Raw genomic sequence first — 23,647 nt, 5'->3', positions numbered from 1 at the left:
TTTGGATGGGTAAGAAATAATGATTATGCACTAGAAGAGTATTCAACAAACGGTTTCAACCCCTATCTCCCAATGCTTTTGCATTTATGAATATTACCTTACTTTCTGGAAGTCTTTTAGCATTTGTTTAAAGTAGTTTAATAAGCTTTACATACTTTGCCTATGAAGTTGAAGTAACTACGAATTTCTGAATGCTAATGTATGAATTACCTATTTTAATATTCTACAGGTTTGGTTTTTTAAAAAAAACCCACAGAATTGTTAAGCATCGTGAAATCTTCTTTTCCTCAGCCTAAGCTTTCAGCTGCGCCCCTCGCTCTTTCCCAATCTCCCTGGCCCAGCAAAAGCCCGATTCCTGCACACAGACCGGCGCAGCTTCGCAGCAGGAGAAGCGCGGCCCTCCACGGGTTTTCAGACACACGCCCGGGTTTCAGACCCACGAACGGGGGGAACCCGCCCCCCGTCCGTGTGAGTCCCCAAGCCCGGTCGCCCGGGCCGTCCCTCTTTGCCCCGGCCCCGGCCCCGGGCGCGGCGCGCCGCCGCCCGCCGCCCCTGGGTGGCGGTGTTACCCCGCGGGACGCGGCCGGGGCCGCCCCAGGGCCGCTCTCCCCGGCGGGCCGCCGCGCCGGCCTCCGCGGGGCCTGAGGCAGCGGCTCGCCGCCACCACCCGCTCCCGCCGCCGCCGCCCGCCGGCCCGGCCTGGCCCGGCCCGGCCCGGCCCGGCCGCCGCGCCCCCGCCCGCCCGGGCCGGAGGGAAGGCCCGCGCGTCCCCCGCCCCGCCGCGGCACTCGGAGGGGGGGCCGGGGCACCCGGCTTCAAAAACCGGAAAAAGGGGGGAGGAGGGGGCTGCATCTTGATTGCCCGCTGGGCGCGGGTTAAAGCGTTTGGGTGGCAGCTCTGGGTAAAGTTACGAGGCTGTCGGGGAAGTGGTTTTGCACAAGGGAAACGTGGCCTCGTCCTAAGCAAAAATCCTCAAAAAAATAGCGGGGGTGCGCAAACCAGAGCGGTGCTGGGGGGGTGGGGGGTGGGGGAAAAAGGACATTTAAACACAAGGGAAAAGAGCGCGAAGGGGAAAGTCAGCATTTTAAAAGAACAAATTGTTCGTAGTTAAGTATGAGGAAAAATGTCGCAGAAGTGGTCTGGAGGAGGCCCGGCTGCCTCTGCAAGAGCCGGAGCGTTGGTTATTAAAGAATAAGGCGTGAGGAATGCGGGGGGAGATAGCGGGGGGCGGCGGGCGGTGGTGGGGCTCGGCCGCCTCCCTGGGCCCCGGGGGCTCGGCGGGCGCCCCCCGCGGCACGGCCCTCCCCGGGCCCAGGTCGCTTCGCCTTCCCCTTCCCAGGGACCCGCTTTGGCATCGCGGCGCGGTGCCCCGGGGAGACCCTGATCTGGGGAGCCGGGTGGGGGACGCAGGGTGCGGGCAGCGCTGCCTGCGGGAGTCGTCTGCAAATGACCCGCGATTTCACACTGCATCTCTTCGACCGCGGCAGCCCGGCTGGGCTTTAAAAACTCCTTTGTTTTCTCCGTCAGGATAAGACACTTTACGATGAAGCCCTGTGTTCAGCCTCTTTTGCTTGCTTGTCACTGCCTGCTTTCCTTTCAGCCTTTACTGGTGCGTGTTTAGCCGATTCTCTCCGAGAGATGCCTAGAGCTATCTCTGTTTACTGTTACTACATGTACATAAACGTACGTGTATAAGTGGGCATAGGTGCGCGGGTTTATCCGTACCTATATAACCTACCACAGCCCACAAACTTGTATTTGAGTGCTATTTAAGCGTGCGTATGCATGCAGATATATGCCTCCAGACAGGCACACATTGTGTAGCAGACTGGAATAGATAATTCCACAGAATGCGGGAATAAACTGATCAGCTCGGAAATCAGTGAGAAAGAAAGACAGAGAGAAAAGACAGGGAGAGAGAGAAAGAAAAGACAGAAAGAAAAGCAAGCCTTGCTTGACTGTTAGTGTCCGAGCACAAAGTGAAGGTTTTTGTCTCAGCTGCTCCTACTGAATATCTTAAACTCGCGTTAAAAGCCAAGCATATCCGTTTCTTAAAGGAGGAAGAGTGTTTTCTCACGGTGGAAAATGCAATCGAATTTAGTGACAGGCATTTGTAAGTGTGCAACAGGGTCGGATGGCCAAAGGGAAATTAATCTGGACCCACACAGAGGCATCGCCTTTTAGGACATGGAGCTGTAAGCAAACGGGGTTTAACGCCTACCTCTTCTTTATTTGAAGGGGGGGGGGAGAAAAAGAAGTTTTAACAGTCTCTTTTACGAAGGGATTGCGAATCCAGCCGCGTTACCATACTAGAGGAAATGAAAAAATGCTTCGGTTTGCGAGGACGAGTCCTTTACTTCCCTTATTGGATACGTTTCATGTGTTTTTTCCCCAACACTCCGGCTTAAGGACATGCCTTCTGCAACACAAACACACGCACAGCTCGCACCCGCACCCAGACAGATAAGATATGTATTAGATCCTGACACATACGGGGTGGGGGGAAGAGCAGAAGGGGGGGGGGGGGGGGGAGAGATCCTCCTACCTGGAGCCACAGATTGCAAGATACGTAGTGTTACCTGGGGAAGTCAGAACAAGTAAAAACACATTGAACTTCAGGGCTCTATGAGGCAGTTGATCAAGATCAGTGCTTGCTCATTTTCTCCCTCAGCCTGTCTGTCTTGGGTTTTTGTTTTACCGTTTTTAGCAGCTCTTTCTCTTTTTTTTTTTTCTTTTTTTTTTTTTTTTCCCCTCCCTCTTTAGCTTTGCTGTCGGAGCCGGGTTCGGTCACCATGGCTCTGGGAAGAGCTGCTTATCTGCGCGCTGGTGATTTTTTACAGTTCGGCCGGCTTTGCTCCCGGGTAGCTTCAGCAATGCTCTTGTCTGGGATTTAATCGCCAAGATCAGTTCGACTTTTTGTGGCAATTTTTTTTTATGGCTCAGTCCATTCTCTAGATCATGCACAGAAACTTTCGGAAGTGGATTTTCTACGTGTTTCTATGCTTTGGAGTCATCTATGTCAAATTAGGGTAAGTCTTTCTGCACGACAAATCTCCTTGGCTTTTGGGACAGGCTATTAGAGTTGTGAACAAAATGTTGCAAAGAAAAAAAACAAAAGGGCGAAAAGGAGGTGATTATTTCTCTCTGTCCCCCCCGTGCCCCGGAGGCGGCAGCCCCCGGGAGCAGGCCGGCCTTTCCCCCCGGGGCCGGGGCCGGCGGCGGGGCGATGCCCGGTCCCGGGGCCGCTCCGGCAGCCCCGAGCCGGGAGGGAGCCGATGGGTGGCAGGGGATGACGGATCCTTTTATTTTGCACTGCTTAAACGAACTTAAATATTATCTCTGGCGTACAGTACCTTCGGAAAACACACACACACACACACACACACACAAAAAAGGCGGCCTGACAGAGTTGACTCGGGCGCTGCTGCTGGGACAATAGAGCCGGGCTTAAGTATTAAAAAGGCGAAAGGGGCGGGAGGAGGGGAATCCCTGCTCCGAACCTGCGCTCAGGGATTTGGTTTATGCAGGCCTAGACACAATTTGCGTTTCTATCCATCACAGGGACGTGTTGAAATTAACTTGACAACTGGTCCGGCTGCCTCCGCGCCCCAGCGCCCTGCCGGCCGGGGGGGCTCCGCCGACGGCACCGGCCCGGGGGCTCCCGGGGGGCTCCCGGGGGGGGGCCGGGGAGTCCCGGGGAGACCGCGCGTTGCTCCCCGCCACCGAGACCACTCTAATTTCGCTTGCCGAGTTTCTCCCTCTCCCCCAGTACCTGTATGCCCTTATTAATATTGCTCGTCGCAGTAGGCTGACTTGAGTTGAATTTCCACATTCCTGAGCCCCAGCCGAGTCCTTACCTGTCGAGCTACAAACTCTTTAAAGATCCTGTCTTTGCATAGCTGCGGGATTTTTTTTTTTTAATGATCAAGAATGCATAAGGTGAGTTGCAATCCAAAACCGCTCGCTTCCCACCTTGAAATCAATGGGGGGGGGGGGGGGGGGGGGCGGGGGAGGGAGCCAAAGGGCAGCCCTCAAAGGCGGCAGAGAGGGGGCAATTCCCCGGAGGGGAGGGCAGCCCGGCCGGCAGCGCGGCGTCCCCGTCCTGTCCCGTCCCGGAGCGGCGACAAGCGGGGAGCTCCCGCCCCTCCCGCCCGGCCACCGGCACCGCCACCGCCCCGGGTGCTGCTCCGGGCACGAATGGCGGCGGGGACAGCCCCGTCCCCGCTGGCAGCAGCCCGGGCAGCGGCGGGGAGGAGGAGGAGGAAGAGGGGGCTGGCGGGGGAAGAGAGGGAATCGGCAAAAGGCGGGGTGGATTGCTGGGGGCTAAGGTTACACCGCAGGGGTGCGGGAATTAAATCGGGCTCCTCGGGGGAGAGAAGGAGACCAGGGTCGGTGCCCCCCCGACCCCCCCGGGAGCTGCCCCTGCCCGCCCCCTCCCCAGCCGCGGGCAGTGAGGGCAGGGATGCCGGCGAAAGCCCCGGGCCATCTCCCGCAGGGTCCCCAGCAGGTTGCCTGGCGGGCCGCAGCCGGATCGCATCCCTCTGTCTGTCTGTCTGTTTGCTTATTTATTTATTTTCGGCACGGCTCCCGGCCCGCCCCCACAGCCAAGGGTGCCGCCGCGGGGGCCGGCGGAGCCGGGCGCTGTCCCGCAGGCGAGCCGCGGAGGATTCGCGGACGCGGAGCGGGGGGCCCGGGAGTCGCCCACGCCCTGCCCCCTGCCCTGCCCCGCCGAGGAGCCCGCCCCCACCCCTGCCCCGGCCGGGGGTAGCCCCAAATCCTGCCTGCTGGAGACAGGAGTGGGGGGCTTCCTGTAACCTCTGCGGGGCCACATACCTGCGCCGCCCTTCGCCGTAGCTGCGGTAGGGAGCGGCGGGCTCTGCCGCCCTCCGGGCTCGGATTGCCAGGGGTTTAGTTGGGAAGTGATTTCGATGAGGCTGTGCATCCATAAATTAAGCGATGACGGGGGCACCCCATCTACTTCAATAGCTGGAGGGCTTCATACGGCACATCCCTCACACAAGGAGAGGCAGGCGAGCTCAAAGAAAATGCTTTGCAAAATAAGGGTAATGATATTGCTATTCGCTTTCGCTGCGGTTTTATTTTTAAAGGGAACAGAAGATTGAGCACACGTTAGTCTGGAAGGCAGATCTCTTGTCGAAATTAAGGAGGGGATTCAGAGCAAAAAATCACAAGAATGCTGTCTGACTGAGGCTGGAAGTAAAACCGAGCGGACGGCAGGAACAGTAAAAGCCCTTAGAGAAACCCTATGAGATCCATCACCATCCCTGTAAGGCGATGCGGATAATTCACTTTCCCTGAACAATAGGGGAGAAATTTGCTCCGAGATCCAGGGCTACTTCTAGGCTAGGCATGTGGGATGCAATTATTGCCTCTTTCATCAGCCACTGGAACTACCATTTTGTTGAAACCGTATCCTTCGAGTGTAATGATACCTTTCCTAGTGAGCTCTTTGCATAGCAAAGGGTGGGGGGAGATGAAGTGAGATAAAACGTAGCTTGTCTTCCAGTGCACCGGGTTTATTTTGCAGCGCGAAGGAGAGAGCCATTGTGTCAGCGGTAGCAGAGAGGTGAGGCTTGGCAGGCGGTTTGGGTTTTTCGCTTGGCTGCGGAGCACGTGTTCGTGTCTTAATAAAAACGTGCGAAAAGCTCCGCTTTCAGTGGCAAACATGAGACGGAGGGGAGAGAATTTAATGTAATACCTCAGTATTCACCCAGCTGTGGGACGGGGCGGGGGGTGGCCCTTGGGTGACACGGCAGGGTACCGTCAAGGAGCCGCTACGGCCAGTGAGGGAGAGAGAGCAAGACCCCGCTCAGGTGGTCCTCCCTCTCACGGAATTCCCGTTGTTTCCATTTCCATTTCCTATCCCCGAGTTTGTCAGGGCGGAGGAGAGAGAAAGAGAGAGGCGAGAGGTGCAGCATCTCATGGTATTGCTGTCGGTGACGTTTCTGTCCAGGCACCGGGGTGTAAAGCGTCCGCAACCCCGCTGACTCCCCGTATCCCCTCGCGAAAATAGTTCACATCAAATATTAACCCCGGCTAACAGAGGGATTGAAAGAGCAATGTTTCCTGCGAAGATCGCAGGGCGCTCGGCTCCTGTTTAATTAGTAAATACGTCGGAAGTTAAAAATCACAGCTGTAGCGCAGATGCAAATCACAGCGGATACCCTGGGGATGAGCGATGTGACCTTCGGAGGGACGGAGCAGCGGGCAGTGTCCGGGGGCAAAACCCACTCTTTCCTCTTTATTTTTTTATGGAGGGAAAGAAGGGGGGCAGCCTCCCGGGCACCCCCTCCGCGTCTGCGCATCCTCTGCGTGTCGCTGCGGGACAGCGCCCAGGGGAGCGGAGAGGACCCCCCACATCCCGCGGGGAGGAGGTCTAGGTGCGGGTCGGAGGGATACAGGCGGTGGGAGCCCCAAAGGGAGCAAGAAAAGGCTCCTGCACACTTTCGAGGGGCGGCGGGGAGCCTCCTCCGTGCCCCGGCGGCAAAGCCGAGGGAGGCGTGGGCGCACGGGGCTGCGGAGGCCGGGCGCCCCGGCCCATCCTGGAGAGGCCGGAGCACGCCGCTCCTTCTCGGGACTCCCCGGGGGACCCTGCGGCGGGGAACGGGCCAGCCGATCCTGCTCCCCGCCCCGACGGCGGGGCGACGGCTTTGCGGCGTTCGCCGCGAATGCCAACGAAATCCCGCTCCCCCTCGCCCGTCCCCGGGGCCACCCGGCCGGGGGGATCCCGGCCCGGCACCCCCGGCTCCGCGGCAGGCAGCGGCCGCGGCGCAGCCTCGACGGCGGGCACGGCCTGGCAGCCCCAGTGAGGCCCCGGGAGGAGACCTCGGGATTTCTGCTCCGTGTCCCGGAGGGTGCGGCCGCGACAGCCAGGCTACTGGGCACCGCCCCCCCCACCCCCGGCCCCCTTCGTCGTGCCGGTGCCACCGCTCCTCGCTCTCCCCGCCAACAAGACATCCGCTAATTTCAGGGGACTCGTGGTTCCCTCCGCCCCCGATTTCTTTCCCCCTGGCACTAGACTTGCAGCTCGGTGAGCTACGAGAAATCCTCGGTTCCGACCAAGCAGGAGGGCAGCGCGCTGCGAGCGGCCGTGCGCGCCGTCGGGGCTGCTCCCGCCTCCCGGCGGGCTCCTGCGCCGGGCCGGGGGAAGAGGGAAACCGCGGCGGGAAATGGACAGATAAAAGAGAGGGGGGAAAAAAAACCCAAACACCAAACCCCCGAAAAGAACAAAAAAAGAAATACTTTATTCGTGCGTACTCTTCTTCATCTGCCCGACTATGGTATCGGCAACCATTTCAGTGCCGTTCTGCCCCTATTTTGTCCAAAATACACGTGGTTGTGGAAGGAAGAACGAGAGAGGCTGAAATGCCCCTATTAGGTGTTACCGACAACACCCTTCCCTCCAGCGCCGCATCATTTTGTCGAAGGGAATATATTCGGCTTCTATCAACCAAACGAGTGCGCTTCTCGCCACCTCCAGCTGACATACGTATAGAAACCATTTGGATGGAATTTAGCAGGTTATTCTTATCACCATCACTATTGATTTTTCCGACGTAATAACCGGCCCGTTGTTTTAGAATAAAATTTAACTTCCTGAAAAGAAACGGCACGCTTTAAATTCTTTTACACAAATTTCCTCCCCCTACACAGCTAAGCTGTGGGTAAAACCAGCTTCGATCCCAAAACTGTGGAGACTGGTAAACCGTCTTCGTTTCAGCTGTACTAGGTCAAACTCTGCTAGCACCAGTTCGAAGTTTTCCAGCCTTTTCCAGCCTTTACTTTTCATTTTTACAATTCACTTCACCACCACCCCTTCTTTCCCCCACCGGCACATCTTTAAAAGCAGATGCGCATTTAAAAATATATTTGAAGCCGAACAAATGCTAGAAATAAAACATCAAAAGTCTCTCCCCGTTCTCCCAGTTCACGTTCCGCACAGCTGCCCCGACCGCAGCCCTGCAGGTCGGAGAGGGAGAACGGGCGTCGCAGGAGATACGCATCTATATGTCCACCTGTATATATATATACACACACGTGCAAACATACTTAGAGAAGTATAAACACGACGATTTCAGAATATTAAAGAATTCCAAATAAGACCATTCTGATATTTAAATAATCGTTGAAAGGCTTAAGCTTCTGTCTCTTTTTAATCGAGATTAGCGTTTCTCAAAAGGACATTGACCGTCCCAGCGTCTGCACTGCACTTGTGGACGAAAGTGGTTAAATGAAACCAAAGCCGGAGAAGTTTTTTATCGCCTGCTGGGCGGCGGACAACGTTTTTACACCAATTCTGCAGTTCCCATTCCGTCTGAAGGAATATTTCGTTCTGTCACGGAGACAGCTGCACCCGAGTGCCGGGACTGGTTAACTGGAGGAGGTGTTCCCACGGGGTTTGGAAGAGCTCTTGGCCAAGAAGCAGCCTTCAGTCATCAGGCAATTAACCTGAAAAGACCAACATTTGCAGACCCTATGGACCGAGCAGACTTTGGAGCCTAGTTCCTGCTCATTTCGGCTGCGTTTGTGTTAAATGATCTGTGATAAATTTGTGCACATTTATTTTTCGGGGTTCGTTTTCAAACCCTAACGCCGGCATCCGCAACGCACGTCTCTCCACCATCTCTCTCACCGCTAAAACTTCTTCTTTTTTTCTCCGAAAAAAACTTCTTTTAAAAAAAAAAAAAAAAGGACAAACGCTCAAGGAGGCAAAGAGGAAGAGCGACTGTCTCCTGCCCCGTGGGGCTACATGGGGCCAAGGGTCCCCGCCCGCCGGAGCCGGGAAGGGTCGACCATCCCCCGACCCCGGGGCGCGGCGGTGCCGGGGGGCAGGAGCCGGCTCGGGGCGGGGGGGGAAGGCAGGGGAGAGGCAACTAACCTGCCGGGAAACGTCTCTTCGGACTGGCATCTTCTGAGGAAGGAGAGAGGGAGAGGGAAGAGAGGAGAGGCCAGCTTTTCCTGCGGGAGCGGGGCCCGGGAGCCCCGGCAGACGCTGCCGCCCCGGAGAGGCGCTGGCTGCATCCCCTGCTCCCCCCCCCCCGCCCCCCAGACCTTTTACACCGGCCCTTTTCGTCTCCTTCTCTCACGCCAAATCCCAATCCCATCTCGCCAGGAAGCTCCGGGTGTGCATGTCTTTATTTCTCACTCACTCAGGCAGGCTACGACTACACTTATTTTTTTTCTTTGGAAGATCCCCCTGAAAACGGAGCTTAATTTTCAACACTGGGGCCAAGAAGGACCAAACCCCCCCGGAGCCAGAGGGACGGCGGAGCCCTTCGGGGGAACTGGGGCAGCCGCCCATAATAAAGCAATTAACCGAGAGGGGAGTCGAGAGCTGCCAGTTCCTTCGGGATGTCTCCCAGGGCGAGCTGCAAGGGTGCCAGGGCGGGCGCAGGGAGCCAGCCGAGCGCCGGGGGAGGGCTTTGAAAATGCCCCGTGAAGCGGGCTCAGCCGGGCAACACGGATTCATCGCAGCCCGGGCTAGATCAGTGTCTCTCCATTGTCATCCTCCCCTTTAAAAAAAAAAAAAAAAAAAAAAAAAAAAAAAAAGGAGAGGGAGAGAAAAAAAAGTAGGCGGATTGCAGTGACTGACTGCCCAATGGCAGCCCCGAGTCTCAGGAGAGTTACAGAGAGAGAGGGGGAGAGAGAGAGAGAGAGAGAGAGAGAGGCACTTTCTGCCATCCAAATCCCTTAAACCATCCTCATTCCAACACGAGAACCCACTGTAACAACTTCCAACCACTGAGACATGACAGGCAGGAGCCCAGAGGCAGCAGCAGCAGCGAGAGCAGCAGCAGCAGCACATACTCTGCACAGGGAGCAGCATTAGCACCAGGGGAATACTAGACACAACAATACAAACAAACAAACAAACAAACAGACAAAGCCCCCCCAAGCCCAAGGGACTGGATTCCAACTCAGATTCAAGCCACAGCTGACACCAAAAAGGGTGGGGAATTACGACCAGGGGGGGCCAGAAAGGAATAACCAAGGAAGCGAACTCCAAGAGTGTAAACGGGATTCAGCCATGATCCTTTTTTCATCTCGCAGTGTGTTACTCTCAGTGTATTACCCTCAGATTTTCCTCATCCTTACCAGTGGGAGTTACCTGTAAGTGATCCAGAATTTTGTTTTTGTTTTTGTTTTTTTTTTTTTGTTCTTCCTTCCTTCCAAATACTGTTTGAAACGACCCCGCCAGCAGCTACCTAGGGGCCATGGGGACAGCAAGCAGAGGGAGCCGGGAGAAGCCAGCACGGGCGGCAGCTCCGTGCGGTGCGCGGTGGTGAGGATGGTGGTGGCGGTGGCGACGGAGGTGCTGTGCTGGTGGCGGTGCTGGCGCTGCTGGTGGGACCTTGCCGGGGGAAGGTGCTCACCGCCAGGTAACTCCCGGGGCTGCCCCGGGGGCGACGGGGGCCCGGCGTGCCCGCAGCGGGGGCGGCGCACCTTGGAGGGCGGCGGGGCGGCGGGGCACGGAGCGGCCGGCGTCTCCCCTGGGGACTCCGACCCCGACTCCTCCTCCTGCCAAACCGGAGATGGGCATCGCTTGGCGCTCGCCGGGGGGAAGCGTGTTTCTGCGCGGAGATGCCGAGGAGCCGGCGGCGGGCGCCCAGCCCCGCAGCCCGGGGAGAGCCCCCCGGCCGCCCAGGCGCTTGCTGGCCGGCTGCTTTTGCTCCGGAGGGATCTCCAGTCCCGCAGTTAGAGCTGGCTCCAGGACCTTTTCCTTGTGAGGAAGGGGGTGGAGGTAGGGGTGGGGGAAATGAGAGTCGGTGGGTGGGACTGCAAGGAGTTTCGGTCTCTCTCTCTCTCCTTTTTTTTTTTTTTTTTTTTTTTAATATCTATATCTGTATCTAACGTTGCGGTGGATAAGTAGCGGCTGGGCTTGGTCGGTGCGGGCGGCGGGGAGAGTGTCCGCCGCCGTGCTCCTCTGCAGGTCCCCGGCGGGTCTCCGTCCCCTCCGGGCGCCGCGTTACGGGGTCGGGGGTGGCGGGCCGGGGTCCCCGCCCCGGCCGGCCACCGTGCCGAGGGGAGCCGGGCCCGGCGGAGGCTGCACGCCGGGGAACCGTCAAGGGCTTCTGCTCTCCCGCGCTCCGGGCGAGACCCGGCCACGGTGTGGGGCAGCCGTGGGGAGGGGAGGGCGCTGGGGGCGGCAGGTTCCCCCCGGCCGGCGGAGCCGGTTGAGAATCGGGACCCTTCTCCTTCCCTTGAGCATTCATCCCCCCCGGCTCCGGGGCTCGGCGTGCCCCTCCGCGCCGTGGGCGGGATCGGGCCCGGGGCAGCCCGGGGAAGAGCAGCGGGCGGGCTCCGGCCCCGGCCGGCGGGGGGTCCCGGCTGGGGGGCTCACCTCGGCCCGGGCCAGCCCCCGTCGGGGATGGGGGAAACCCGCCGCAGCATCCCCGGCCTCGCACCCACCCCCGCCGCGGGGGCCGGGCGGATTTCCCTTCTCTCCCAGCTCCGCGCCGGGCTCAGACCTTTTTGCACCTCGGCGAGTGCCACATTTGAGCTCTTACCCCTGTGCTCCGTGTGGATTCATACATATATGTGTGTGTATACCTCTCTCTCTCTACTTTTTTCCCCTCCGTGTCCATGCACAGGAGCACACGCACATAAACAAGCACGTGTGCGCGCCTGCCTCTGTGTGTGTGTGTGTGTGTATTTTCTGTGGGCTATAGAAAAATATAACCCACCGCTATGGAAGAAAAGTAGGGATAAACACACCGATAAAAAGAAACTAAACGCCTAATTCTACGTTCTTAATTCTTAATGAAATGCACATGCCTTGGCTACCGATTTTTAAAGGCGCGTGATTTATGGAAGCACGCTAGGTTTAATTCGGTTGGATGCTATTGATTAAACCAAATAGCCAGAGCTGCCTGTTTCTGTTCACAGGCGGGATATGTCTGCTGGGAGGTTACCAATAGCTTATAAAAAAAATCGCAGCCCTATCTTTTTTTTTCTTCTTCTTCTTTTTTTTTTTTTAAAGGAGGAAGGAGTGGTAATAAATAAATAAATACACCCTTTTAATATAAGCGTAGCCATATTTTTCTCAAAACCGTAGGAAATTACTATCCTACAAAGTTTTCCTTCTATAAATAGTTCAAATCTTGAAACAAAAGTTTTAAACCGCACACCAGATGCTGGGATGCTGGCGGTTTCCCTTGCTGTGTGACATAATTATAAGGTCCGAAAGCAAAAGCTATAGAAGTATAATAATAATACTAAGGCGACTGCTGAGGGGAAATACAAGGGAAGCTACGCCTGCTTTATTTAGAGCGAACTGCTTGGGGATCTTTTGAGCGCTGCCCCGCGACAATGAGAATTTCTGGCGGATAAATGCCGCTCCCGCGCCTTTCCCGGTGCCATCCCCGGTTCATCCCCTCAGCGGCAGGTCACTCGGAGCTGGACCCGCGGAGCCGGAGCCGAGGTGGCTATTGCAGTCCATCAGAGCAGAAGGGAAAGGGATCAGGAGGTGAAACCCAACAAAGCGGAGCCCCAAACCGAGGCGCACCTCCCTCCATCCATCACTCCAGAGAGACGGAGCCGGCTGCCTCCCCCGGGGAGGCTGCCTGGGCCCCTCCTCCGCTCCCCGCCACCCCCGGCCCCCGGCCGGGCTTGCTGCACTCGGCTGTGTCCCCCCTTTCGCCCCCAGTAAGCGGGGAGCAGCGGCGGGGAGCGCCGGCCACGCTGCGATGCTTCGCCTCGCTCCCCTTTGAAAGTTAAAAGAAAGAGGAGTTATTTCAGTGCTTAATGGATAGTAGCCTAGCTGACTTGTGGTGTTTATCTTGTGGGTAAATATACTTCTCTGGCTTACTAATGGTAGCTTTTGAAGATTAAAGCATAGTAGAGCCTGTTCGAGCATTATCTTCTGGTGTCTAGTTCTGCTATCCTCGCTCTCTGGAGGGGAGGATGCTTCCCAGGCTGCTATTAAGCGAGCTCTCATGCGCCGTCAATGGTCACGTTAATTTTGCCCGAGATCTCTATCATCTTTTGGCTATGGGAATGACTCCTCGGCCTCGGAGTTGCTGATCCTTCAGGGATAAAGACGAACCTGCCAGGGGTGATACGTAGTGGATGAGCAAACCGAGCGCGGGGTGGCCGCGCTCTGCCTCTCTCGGTGCGTGTGAGTCGGGGCGGCGGGGGCGGGGACGGGGACACACGGTGCAGCTCCTTTATTCTGCCAGAAAAGCCGTAAAGCAAAAATCCCATCGTGATGAAATGGGATTTTCAGAACGAAGAAGGCAATGACGAAATGAAATTTCATTTTCTGAATGAAAAAGGCACCGGGGCCTCAGAGTTTTGCATGCAGTAGCCGGGAAGGAAGTTAAGTTATAGTAGCTTACATCAAAAATTAAAGAGCCAAGTCCTTTATAAAATTGATTTCTATATTGTAAGTAAGTATGCTATCTGACAAAGTAATCTTCTTTGGCGTGCTTGCCTACTAACCTTTGGCCCCCTGAGACTGTAAATGTTTTTACAACCAGAAGCAATTAGCGTCCGAGTTTTTGAAAAAGCAAACTGGCTGCAGCTAGAATCGCTGGTTGTAGGACGATTGATGCATTTTAATGCTCTGGACATATTTTGGTAATCCAATTACATATTTAAAGTATAAAACTGACATTTAATAATATAAATGTAATTAGTATAAACGTCTGAAAAACAGGATTATATATAATACCGTCTGGCAGCGTTTCTTGCAGTGCATGTTTGAGTGCGCATGTGTCTGTACATATGTACATATTCAGCTTCTAAAGAAGATGGTGCTAGTCTAACTTTCCATTTGTGTACTCCTTTCACTGTTCTTCTTTCGGGTTTGATGCATTCACCAGCCACATGAGAGTCAGTTCTTAAGAAGCTTATTTCAGGGATTATCTGCTGGTACGTAGACAGAGTTAATTCAGTTATTTGCTATAAAGTGATTAGGAATAACTCTTAAGAGTGTGTGTATGTAGTAATAGCAGCATAAATCTTCAAAGTGGATCTGTATTTGAACACCATAATACAGCAAATTTTATTAGCGAGTAGATATTACTGGCTGGTTAGGAAATGTAGAGGGAGAAAAATCCTCTGCACGTTTTGCATCTGTTCTGCTGATGCTCCTTACAATTCCACATCCTTCACAACAGGGCTTCTCCATGCTCATGGGAAGCAGGTTAGAAGGAACGCATATTTTTCATATGCCTGCAGGAAAGTACTCATGCTTCATCCCTAAAGATTAGGGCTGCTGGAGACAGTCCCTGAAGCTTCTCTCTTAGTCTGTGTACAGTGCGGGAGGGAGCTACAGGAGCAGAGAACAGCCAGCCTGCTCTGTGGTGCAGACCCTTCAAGGGAACGTCAGGCACAGCTTCCTCATTAATATCAGCCAGCGTGACTGGTGCTCCCACACTAGATGATACTGTCAGGACTACACAATCCGGCCCACTCTTCCCATCCTGGTTGGATCAGGGCTGTATCAACCTCTGTGATAAAACCGGCTGTTATGGGAACAGGATCGTCCCTGGCTCAGTCACTGGACTGCAGTGAAATCTGTCACCTTCCTGCTTTTGCACCTTATTAATTTTCACACTCTTTAGGGCAAACTTGCTCTCTCAGCCTCTGTGCAGTGTCTTGTGCCCGAAGAGGGCTCTGTTGAGAGCCTTAGATACTCCTTTTACGTGGTACTGTAATAATAGTCATCTATAAGAGGATTTGGAATAGAACTTCAACTTTGCCATCCCCCAGTGATGTGTTGGCTTAGAGACAGAACAGGTGAACCTCCAATGGGTATTGACTATTTTCAGGATCACCTAAAGCCAATGCTTTTGCTCAGTGGAGACAAGAAAGATAAAGAGTATTTGCATGCTGGGTCACCATAATCGCCGTGAGCTTGGCTTACCTGCCTGATACAGGCTATTTCCATGTACTGAAGCTGCCACACAAAGATGGGAGAATCATTGTGATATGACTTCTTGGTAGCTTTAGAAGATAAAGTCCACCATTTCTCTGAGAGACCCAGACTAAAATTCCCTGTCTAAAACCTCAGAGCTTTGGTAAATCTGTCACTGGCCACTCTTCTCCCTGCCATGGTCTAGGCCAATCACTCAAGTTCTGAATATCCTTGAATCCAAATGCATTTGGATGTAGGCATCTCTCTCAGTCCTTTGTGGCAGGCAGGTTCTGAGAATTAGTTGTTTGGCATGCCTTAAAATTGAAAAAAAGTAATGACTTAAGTAATTATAAGGAAAGGTGGCAGCATCCTGAATGGTAGGATGACAGCGTGGAATTATTACATGTGCTGCGTTACTAACATGATATAACAAGTGGGTATAAAGCAACATGAAATATTCAGATGAGTAGGTAAGATTAAACGCAGATACGCTCGCATATTAAACAAAGAACAAGCCTAATCCCTCAGAAGACAATCTTTCAAAGGAGGTGTTAAAGAGCTAAACAAAGCGAGGTGCAATTATATAGTTAGACTGACAAACACTTTATGCAATGGAAGATTGTACCGTGTGTACCTGGCAATACGGCATGCTAAAGGTAGAACGGTGCCAAGTGTTTTCTCTGTGCATGGGACCGTGTAATTTGGACTGAAAAACTGTCAGTCCAAATCCCTAACTCCCAAAAGACAGTTTAACCCTCTAGTCCTCCCAAGCTGTCACAAGCAACAGAAAGCTGGGACAAGGTATAGATCAAAGGAGTTCTGCAGACGCGCTGACACCACGCGTTACAGAACTGGTTAATGTTGCAAGCCCGATTTCTTCAGCCCATAACCTTTGCATGTCGTTTCACCCTCAGTGGACTCTCACCGGTGTCTTTCATGCACGCTGGCAAAACACCTCTACCTGCTAACTACCAGACAGATGGCTTTTTGCAACTCCAGGTCACCTGTCTGCTCGATTCTTCTCATTATTTTTGCTCTTTCCTCCTTGATGCTTCACTGCCCTCCTGTGCAGCATTACCCCAACCTGCCCCAGGTATATAATTTCTGTAGTATTACAGTAGTGCTCTACATGGGACAGTTGTATAAGAACCAGCCAGGCCTCTAGTCATGAGAACCATGACCAAAACATCCATGCACAAAAACAAAATTTCCATGACTTCTGGGTTCTGGGATTGCACATGTGAATACCCTGGCAATGAGCTGAACAAACTTCTCACCGAAAGCTTCAGGTCTACAAGCCCAGAATTACTGGGGAGGCTAAGACAGACCAGGAGTGCAGGCACAGGAGGGCTCTGGAATAAAAGCCAAGGAAGGCAGGTTCCTGGAGAATGTCTTCCAATCCTTGAAGGGTTATTAGCACCCTCTCCTTCTCTTTTACTCACCTTTCAATCCTCCCCCAAAGGTAAAAGGATACATTTTCCCTCCATTGTGGAGAGCTGCACAGGACTTGATGGCTACTTCTTGTCAAGACAACTCCTACTTATTTGCTTTTGCTACAACACATGCACGAGGAGCATTGCAAATACTTCAGCTAGAGCAAATGTGAAGAAATTCTAGATACAGAGACCTGAAGTATTTTCTCCATAGGTTTTTTCTGTCCGTATGCATTATATTTCTGTGAGATCTCTCTTCTGTTACTACCTAAAAGTTGTTAGGACAAACCTTTAAAGCATTGAGTTGTCTTTTCCATGCTTTCCCCTTGCTTTCTAGAAGGCAGTTTTCTTAATAGTGCAATGGAGCTGAAATTTAGCTGCCTCATTCAGTTCTAATGGAGTATAGGCAGCTTTTCTAAAGTTAAGATAGTTAAGGCCAAATAGTTGTTCTCATCATACAAAAATCTTTCTTCCACTAGGATCTGACAGCAAGATGATTATCACCTATTAATTATTTTACAGCAAATCATACCTTCTTTGGAAAATCTGAAGACAGGCTAAATTAGAGAGTTATTGTATCTTTTTCTGGAAATAATTTTAATAGTGCGTACAGTTTGTACCCACGCCGTAGTTACAGTTTTGAACATTTATTTTCTTTTCAGCCTATGCTTGTGGATCAGATTTCCCTCGTGGCAGGAACCCACAAAGGATAAAATTCACGTTTATGCAAAAATCCCACTTAATCATCATGGTGACATAGTCTTTGTTCCAGCTCTTTGTCCAAGGTCAAATTTCACCCTGAGTTCCTAAGCAATAAGAAAAAAATGGGCATCCAGTGGTATAGCAAGTGTGCAAATGAGGGCAAAAGCTAGCCTCAGATGTTTGACATGTGGCAGAAGAATTTTCCCCTGTGAAGTGGCACCAAGTCTGCTGGTCGCAGTACTGCGTGCTCCAAATTTTTTATTTGAAGTAGAGCCACCCTGTTGCTAACCAGTGGCACCACTTTTAAAACTGCTTGAACTCTGTGGGCTTCACTGGCAGATTTGTGATGCAAAGATAATGCTGATGAGTTGTATCTTCCACCAGCACGTACCTGGAGTGCACAACAAAGGCATTAAAAAATATTTTCTTCTGGATGGCCATTGCTATAGATCTGTGCAGCATTTTGGGAAGCTCTTATATCTTGTCTTTTCAGCCCTGAGGGCCCAACGCTTCTCTCCCTTGGGGTTACATCTACAGCTCAGCAAGTTAACAAAGCAGGAGCAACTCCGCCGCAGTCAACGGAGTGACTCTGGTGCAAGTGAGAGGAGAACCAAACAGAAAGTCAGCACAAGCCTCGCTCTTCCAGTATCCATTCGAGTACAGCCTTGGCACAGGCTGCCATATTATGCAATTTAAAGGGAATGTGGCCATATTTCCCCAGAACATACAGCAAAAGCAGTATTAATAGGAGGCCATGTCAGACAAAACCCAAAATCAGTTCCATGGGCTATTGAAAGAATCATTATGGCCTCTGGTGCCAGTAAGAGCTGACATAAAAGCAAAACGTTATTTATTTTTTGAGGGGAGAAGCACTTCAAAAGCACTGTGGCATTTGCTCGTTATGTGCAAGGCACTGTGGGGCAGCCCAGCTTTCAAAGCTGGAAGTAAGCATAAGCCATAAAGATACAAACCACTGTCTGCCTGCAAGTAGGGCCTGGAAAACAATTTGAGGTGTATTTAATTTAAAATTGTTTAAGTGCTGCAGTACAGGGACTGGATATCATATCCACCCTCCTAATCTGGCTGAAGTGAGACATAATTATGAAATGTGACTATTTAATAATAGTTTCTTTCATTCAAGGATTGTAAGTGAATTAATCCTCCCAGCATTCAAGTGAGCTGGGCAAGGATCATTTCACTCACTGCTGGGGTGGAATGCAGCAGCTGCTACATAGCGCCCAGCAGAGCTGTATGGACATGCAGAACCAGCACTGGTCCCAACATCCCCAGCAGCAAGGCAAGAAAGCATCTGAAAAAAGGCCAAGTGCATCTCTAATTGATCTGGTCCCTGGCCAGGGCAGCAGGACAGCCCCTTTAAAGATTATGCTTTTCCATGGTGGGTTTTGCTCCGCAGTGAAGACATGCAAGGTCTGAGACTGGACCGATGCCTGAGATGCTGAATAGCAGTATCCTGACTTCTCCCTGCCTCAGTTTCCCACAGCTTTAATAGGGCAATAACAACACTGGCATGGCTTGGAGGTAGGGGAGGGGCAGGAGAGCGAAAGCTGCCACAGCACTTTGAAATCAGAAAATGTGGTGTAAGTGCTACGTCATCACTTTCAGTGATTCTCTTCCGACCACAAGTGGCGGAGATGGCATGATTATGTCTCATCTGAAACATGGCATCGCTGACACCTACTTCACCACCTTGTCCAGTGCGGCCTTGGGGAAAGGGCAGGGGGAAAGTGTCACTGGCCAACGTCACGAGCATCATTTCTGACAGTGCCTCCCCTTTCCATGGGAGCCAGCCAGCCAGCCATGGGCACAGCCGAGCAAGGCTTGGCTGAGGATAGCTTTTGGCCTTGGGGTGCAAGGTGCCCGGGGGCAGGCTGGGTAGCAGGCAGGACATGGTTAAGGGAGTGCTGAGGGGAATGGCAGCATCTCTCATGACTCCTTTGGCTGCTCGCCAGGGAGCCATGTGACTCCTTGGTTAAAAGAGTCCTCTCAACCATGAGACACTTTTTTTTCCCCCCTCTGGTTGTACCTTTTCTTTTCTGAACTTAAAAGAAAACAAAACGTATCCACAAAACTTTCCACATTAAAGTTATATTGTAGTCTGATGACTCATGGTGAGAAATTCAAGGGGAATGAAGAGGAAGGGGAACATTTCTGAATCAGATCTGTTGTGCTGAGCCCTAAAGGAGAGGAGGATTTTGCTGGATGGAGAGCAGCACTGCTGTACAGCACAGTGAGCAAGGAGCAAGGGACGGGACTTAAACCTATTCCCTACTGCTGTGGGCTACAGCTAAGTCTGTCAGGGTAGCTTCAAATCCAGTGGACTTTGATGCTATCAAAAGGGCCAAGGGTGGGAGTGCAAATAAATATGGCTTCATCTGATTCCTAGTAAATTCCTTTTTCTCCGCTCCCATAGCCTAAAGGGTACGTAATCTAGTTTTACAATTTTTGGTTGTTTTCCTTTATTGGCACCTCTCATCACAGTATCTGAGCACCGCCCATAATAATTAGATTGGCACATCCCTAGTAGACTTCCTGGAGTCTTTTGTTCTCCCTTCTCTGTCTCTGGGGAGTTCTGCCCAGGGTAGGTGCTTCTGAGGGGAGGGATGGGGTCAGATTATTGTTTTAATGTCACTCTGGTTATGTTGTAAAAGATGTATCAAAGAGGAAGTTCTTGCACTATGACCTAAAGGTCATCAGACTCTGGATTAGTCTAATCTCTAAAAGTTTGTTCCCCAGACAGGTCCTTTCGACTGAGAGTAACTTACCTCTGGGCCTTGTGTTTTATGATCTTTGTTGCTTCAGAGGAGTTCACCAGCCCTGGCAGAGGCAGAGGTTTGGTCTGTCTTCTCTTGCTGGGCCATGATCCACTAATTGCTGTGTGGAGGCTAGGCTTCACACCTTGAATTGGGGATGAAAGAGAACAGGAGAGATGAGAAGGACTTGCATGCAGAGGCAATGTGCACATCATAACCTCACCTGGACACATGCTATCTACTTTGAAGTCGGCATACTGTTTTCATGGTCAGAGTGCTTTGGAAGACATAAAGCCTGTGTCTCACTTTGGCTTTGTCCTCTTTTGGGATAAAAAAGGCAAAACATTTTGAAAATTGCCAGCCAAGCAATTTTCGAGGCTCATCCGTTTTGGTCTCTTGTAGGCTTCACTGGGAGGTTGGAAGAGACATGACTGGAGAGTGGCAAGTTCAGGAATGTCCATTAACCAGTAACACACAATGCAAGCTGTGCTGAGGACGTGGGGGTGCAGGGCAGGATTTAGAAATAACAGCTTGCTCCTTTTTAGCTCCCAAACACAGCCATGCTTCTGAGCAGAACCAAGGCATAGTCTCAGTGTAAATACTAAATTTTAAGGAATGCACTTGGGACAAGAATCTGTGCCTGCCCCTGTGTGCTCCGCTCTGCTCCTCTCCACTCCCCACCCCAACTACGCAGCGTGCCAAAGCCAGCTCCTCAGCAACAAGACTTGGCAGGTGGCACCCGATGAGATAATCATGCCCCTGGGACATTAGGAGGCATGAGGTGCAGCCAGGTGCTCCTAATCTGTCCGTGGGTGTGATTTTCTGTGGTAACCACACCCTCAAGTGTTGTCTTACTGCAATTAGGAAATTTGTTCAGTTTAGGTCAAGTGCTTCTATTAGGGTGCTCTTCACATCTAACATGTGTTGGTATGGCAGGAGCATGTGGACGTCCAGGGTCAGGCAACGAACTGTGCTGAGCAGTGTTCCTGCAACTAGCAAAGAAGAGATCCTACTTCTCACCTCTTTGCTGTCTGCTTATTTCCAAACCTGGACCCTCCCTCTCTGTTTCCTCTCGTGAAAACCCACTAGTCTGAGCATTAATTCAGGTGCAAATAAAAGCAAATGGAAACGTCTCCCTGAGATATGACAGTCCCGCTTCAGATGTGTTGCAGACAAGGAACAGTTTAAGAGTTTCCCACATTTGCTTCTTGGGATTTCTATTTTTCAAGAAGCACTTTAAAAACTAAAATATATGAGTGCTGTCCTGCAGCAAAGATCAAATGACAGTTCATTCTTGCAGGTAGAAAATGTCTTGCTTTCACAGGCTGGCTTGCATTTCAGTCTTACTGTAGGCAGGCATGGAAGCTAGGTGTTAAATCAGTCTGGTAGTGAAAAATACCAGCCAGATGCTCACATGGGTTCATACCTTCTTATTAAAGACTTAGTGTAATAAGGTCCAACAAACAATGAGGTGTTCTGGCTATCACAGAGGTGAATAAGAAAGGGGGGGCTCCAGCTGCTTGCAGAATTCGTTCCCCATGTCTTCACTTGGGCAGAGCTGCCATTGCTTGCCGTGTCTGCTGCAATACTATAAGAGGTATAAAATGAAACAGCACAGAAGTGGCTTCCAGTGCTGCCGAGGTCTTAGTGTCATTTAGGGGAAGCCTTTCCTGCCTGTGTTCTGCGCTTCCTCTTTCAGCGTTGCCAGCTTGGGCTGCAAGATGGGGAAGAGCTCTCTGTGCCTTCACACAGGGAAGCACGTGCAACACTTGGGCTATTTGCCCTTCACTCAACCAGCCTAGGGGCTGCCTAGTTTAAAATTTAAGTTTAAATTCTGGCTCCATCCAAACATCGCCTGAATAACCGCAGGATTTAGCTCACAGTATTTTGTTAGGAGAGTGCTGTTTATTGGAAAGAAATAGTAAAATCCACCAAGCCACTGAGGAAGATCTCCTGTGTTGGGTAAAGATAAATCAGAGGGACCAGTGCATTTTACCTCTCCAAAAATGAAAAACACTGTCAGTGCTAACAACAGTCCTGCTTGTCTTCATACCGCACAGGTATGTTTTTTGAGGTGTATCAGATCTTTGCTTACATGATAGCTGCCATTGTATACCTAATTAGAAATGAGCTTTAGCTTTCTGACAATAGCTGGCACAGAGTATGTTCATTCTAAGACATCTTGTGAGATAATTAAAGCGATGACTGACAACATAGCACAGTAAAAGGAATGTTTCTCAAAGTAGAGTTACTTTACAGGTTGCTTGTACGCGTTTTGTTAAATGCAGTCCTGGTGTAACTGCTCTGACTTTGATGAATTCCCCAGAAATGAATCTGGCACCTTATTTTTTGAGAGCAAATCCTGGAATTCTCTTAATTTCTAACTCCTTTTTAAATTCATGTTTAAACACATGTACATGAATATGCTGTTTATGAAGGGTGCCTGAATCACAGCCCTGGAAAATGAATTCCTCTCCTTACCCACAAAACCAGTACAGCACAAGCTGAGGGTGTGTGAGCTTCTCCGCTCCACCCCATCCTTGTGTCTCATCCATGACCTAGAGGGGCAACCTCTAGCTAGGCATAAGCGGGTGGCTCAGCCTCTGTACTTATTTAATCCTTGGCCAACCTGCAAAGGCTGCCAATAAGGGTGCCAATTGTGGTGGTGGTTTCTGTGATGTGGATAGTTGTCCACTGGGAACTGGATTAAGACCATCAACTCATTTCAAATACTCTAGGCCACAAAACATCTGCCAAACGGTAACCATTTTTTTGGTCACTACTGACTTGGGTCATGTTTGGATCAGCGATGAAAGGCTCCATATCCCAATACCAATCCCCTGAGCCGTACAGTTTCCCGGAATAATTTTTTTAAAGAAGGAATACATTATTTATTGTCCTAGATTCTACTTTGATCTGCTGATTTTTAGTGTGCATATTGGCCTTTTAAAGTGTGTAATTTTCATTACTCAGTTGTAGTGGGTTCAGATGCTGAGAAAGATTTTGGAAGGTGGCAGGTGGCAGATCCATGCAGTGCCATTCAAAATGAGCTCTCAGAGATAGTGGTTACATGTTCTGGCACCTCAGCTGGCATTATATTCGGACCTAAAACTGGTCTTACACCTTCAAATTTATCACACAGTCACTCAGCAGGGAAACTGCCATTAAAGTGAAGAAGGTTACATTGCTTCCTTTGCTCTTGTTCTTTTGGGGATACCTAGATATCTGTGTCAGATCTGTGGCATCAACCAGATGGCTGGCAGCTCTTCCAGCAGCTGTGGTATTGTCAGTGGTCCCAGCTGAACCCAGCACAAACTTTTGTGTATGCCCACTAGCACCCCATGTTGATGGGGAGATGACTTACTTCACAGATGCTGCAGAACTGCAGGAGGTGGAGACTAAATAATTTGGCTCCAACCACACAGCCCAGCAGGGAAGGGAATTGGAGTGGAGTTTTCCTGATCTCAGCCTAGCCCCCAAGCCATTTGCAGTCCTTCTCTTCAACACACCTGAGAGTGCAGCTAGGGCCAGCTGAAATTCTTATTTTAGTTGGCAGTTAATAATGTTTCTTCCTGTGCTGTGTCTCTTGCCCAGAAGAGACCCAGGCTCAGAGAATGCCCAGAATGAGAAGTACATTGCCAGCATGCTGAAAGAATGTCTTTCTGGCCTTTCTTGGATAATACAAAGCTGTACAATATTGCCACCAGCTCTCCCTTGAGCTGAAGCAAACTCTAAGAGGTGACTGGGTTTTTCTTTCTTGGGTGTAATTTACATTTACGCTAGCACAAAGGCACTGCTTTGCTTGCCTTAGTTCCTCAGAACAGTGAATCACCTACCTTCTTCTCTATTACATGTGGAAG

At 51.5% G+C, this 23,647-nt stretch overlaps 1 protein-coding gene across 1 annotated transcript in view; it reads left to right on the top strand.

Annotated features, from left to right (window-relative positions):
* Positions 1-2,521: 2,521 nt before the first annotated feature.
* The window catches only part of WNT7B (Wnt family member 7B), a 90,996-nt gene continuing 69,870 nt past the window's right edge, over positions 2,522-23,647 (top strand). Inside the window, exon 1 of the mRNA XM_064461397.1 lies at positions 2,522-3,029. Within this exon, the coding sequence (XP_064317467.1) occupies positions 2,959-3,029 (71 nt within the window). The 5' untranslated portion in view covers positions 2,522-2,958. The remainder of the gene's footprint in view (positions 3,030-23,647) is intronic.

Source organism: Phalacrocorax carbo, chromosome 1 (genome assembly GCF_963921805.1).
Source record: "Phalacrocorax carbo chromosome 1, bPhaCar2.1, whole genome shotgun sequence".
NCBI lineage: Eukaryota > Metazoa > Chordata > Aves > Suliformes > Phalacrocoracidae > Phalacrocorax > Phalacrocorax carbo.
Note: the sequence above shows the minus strand (reverse complement) of the source record. Positions and strands in the feature narration are given on the sequence as shown.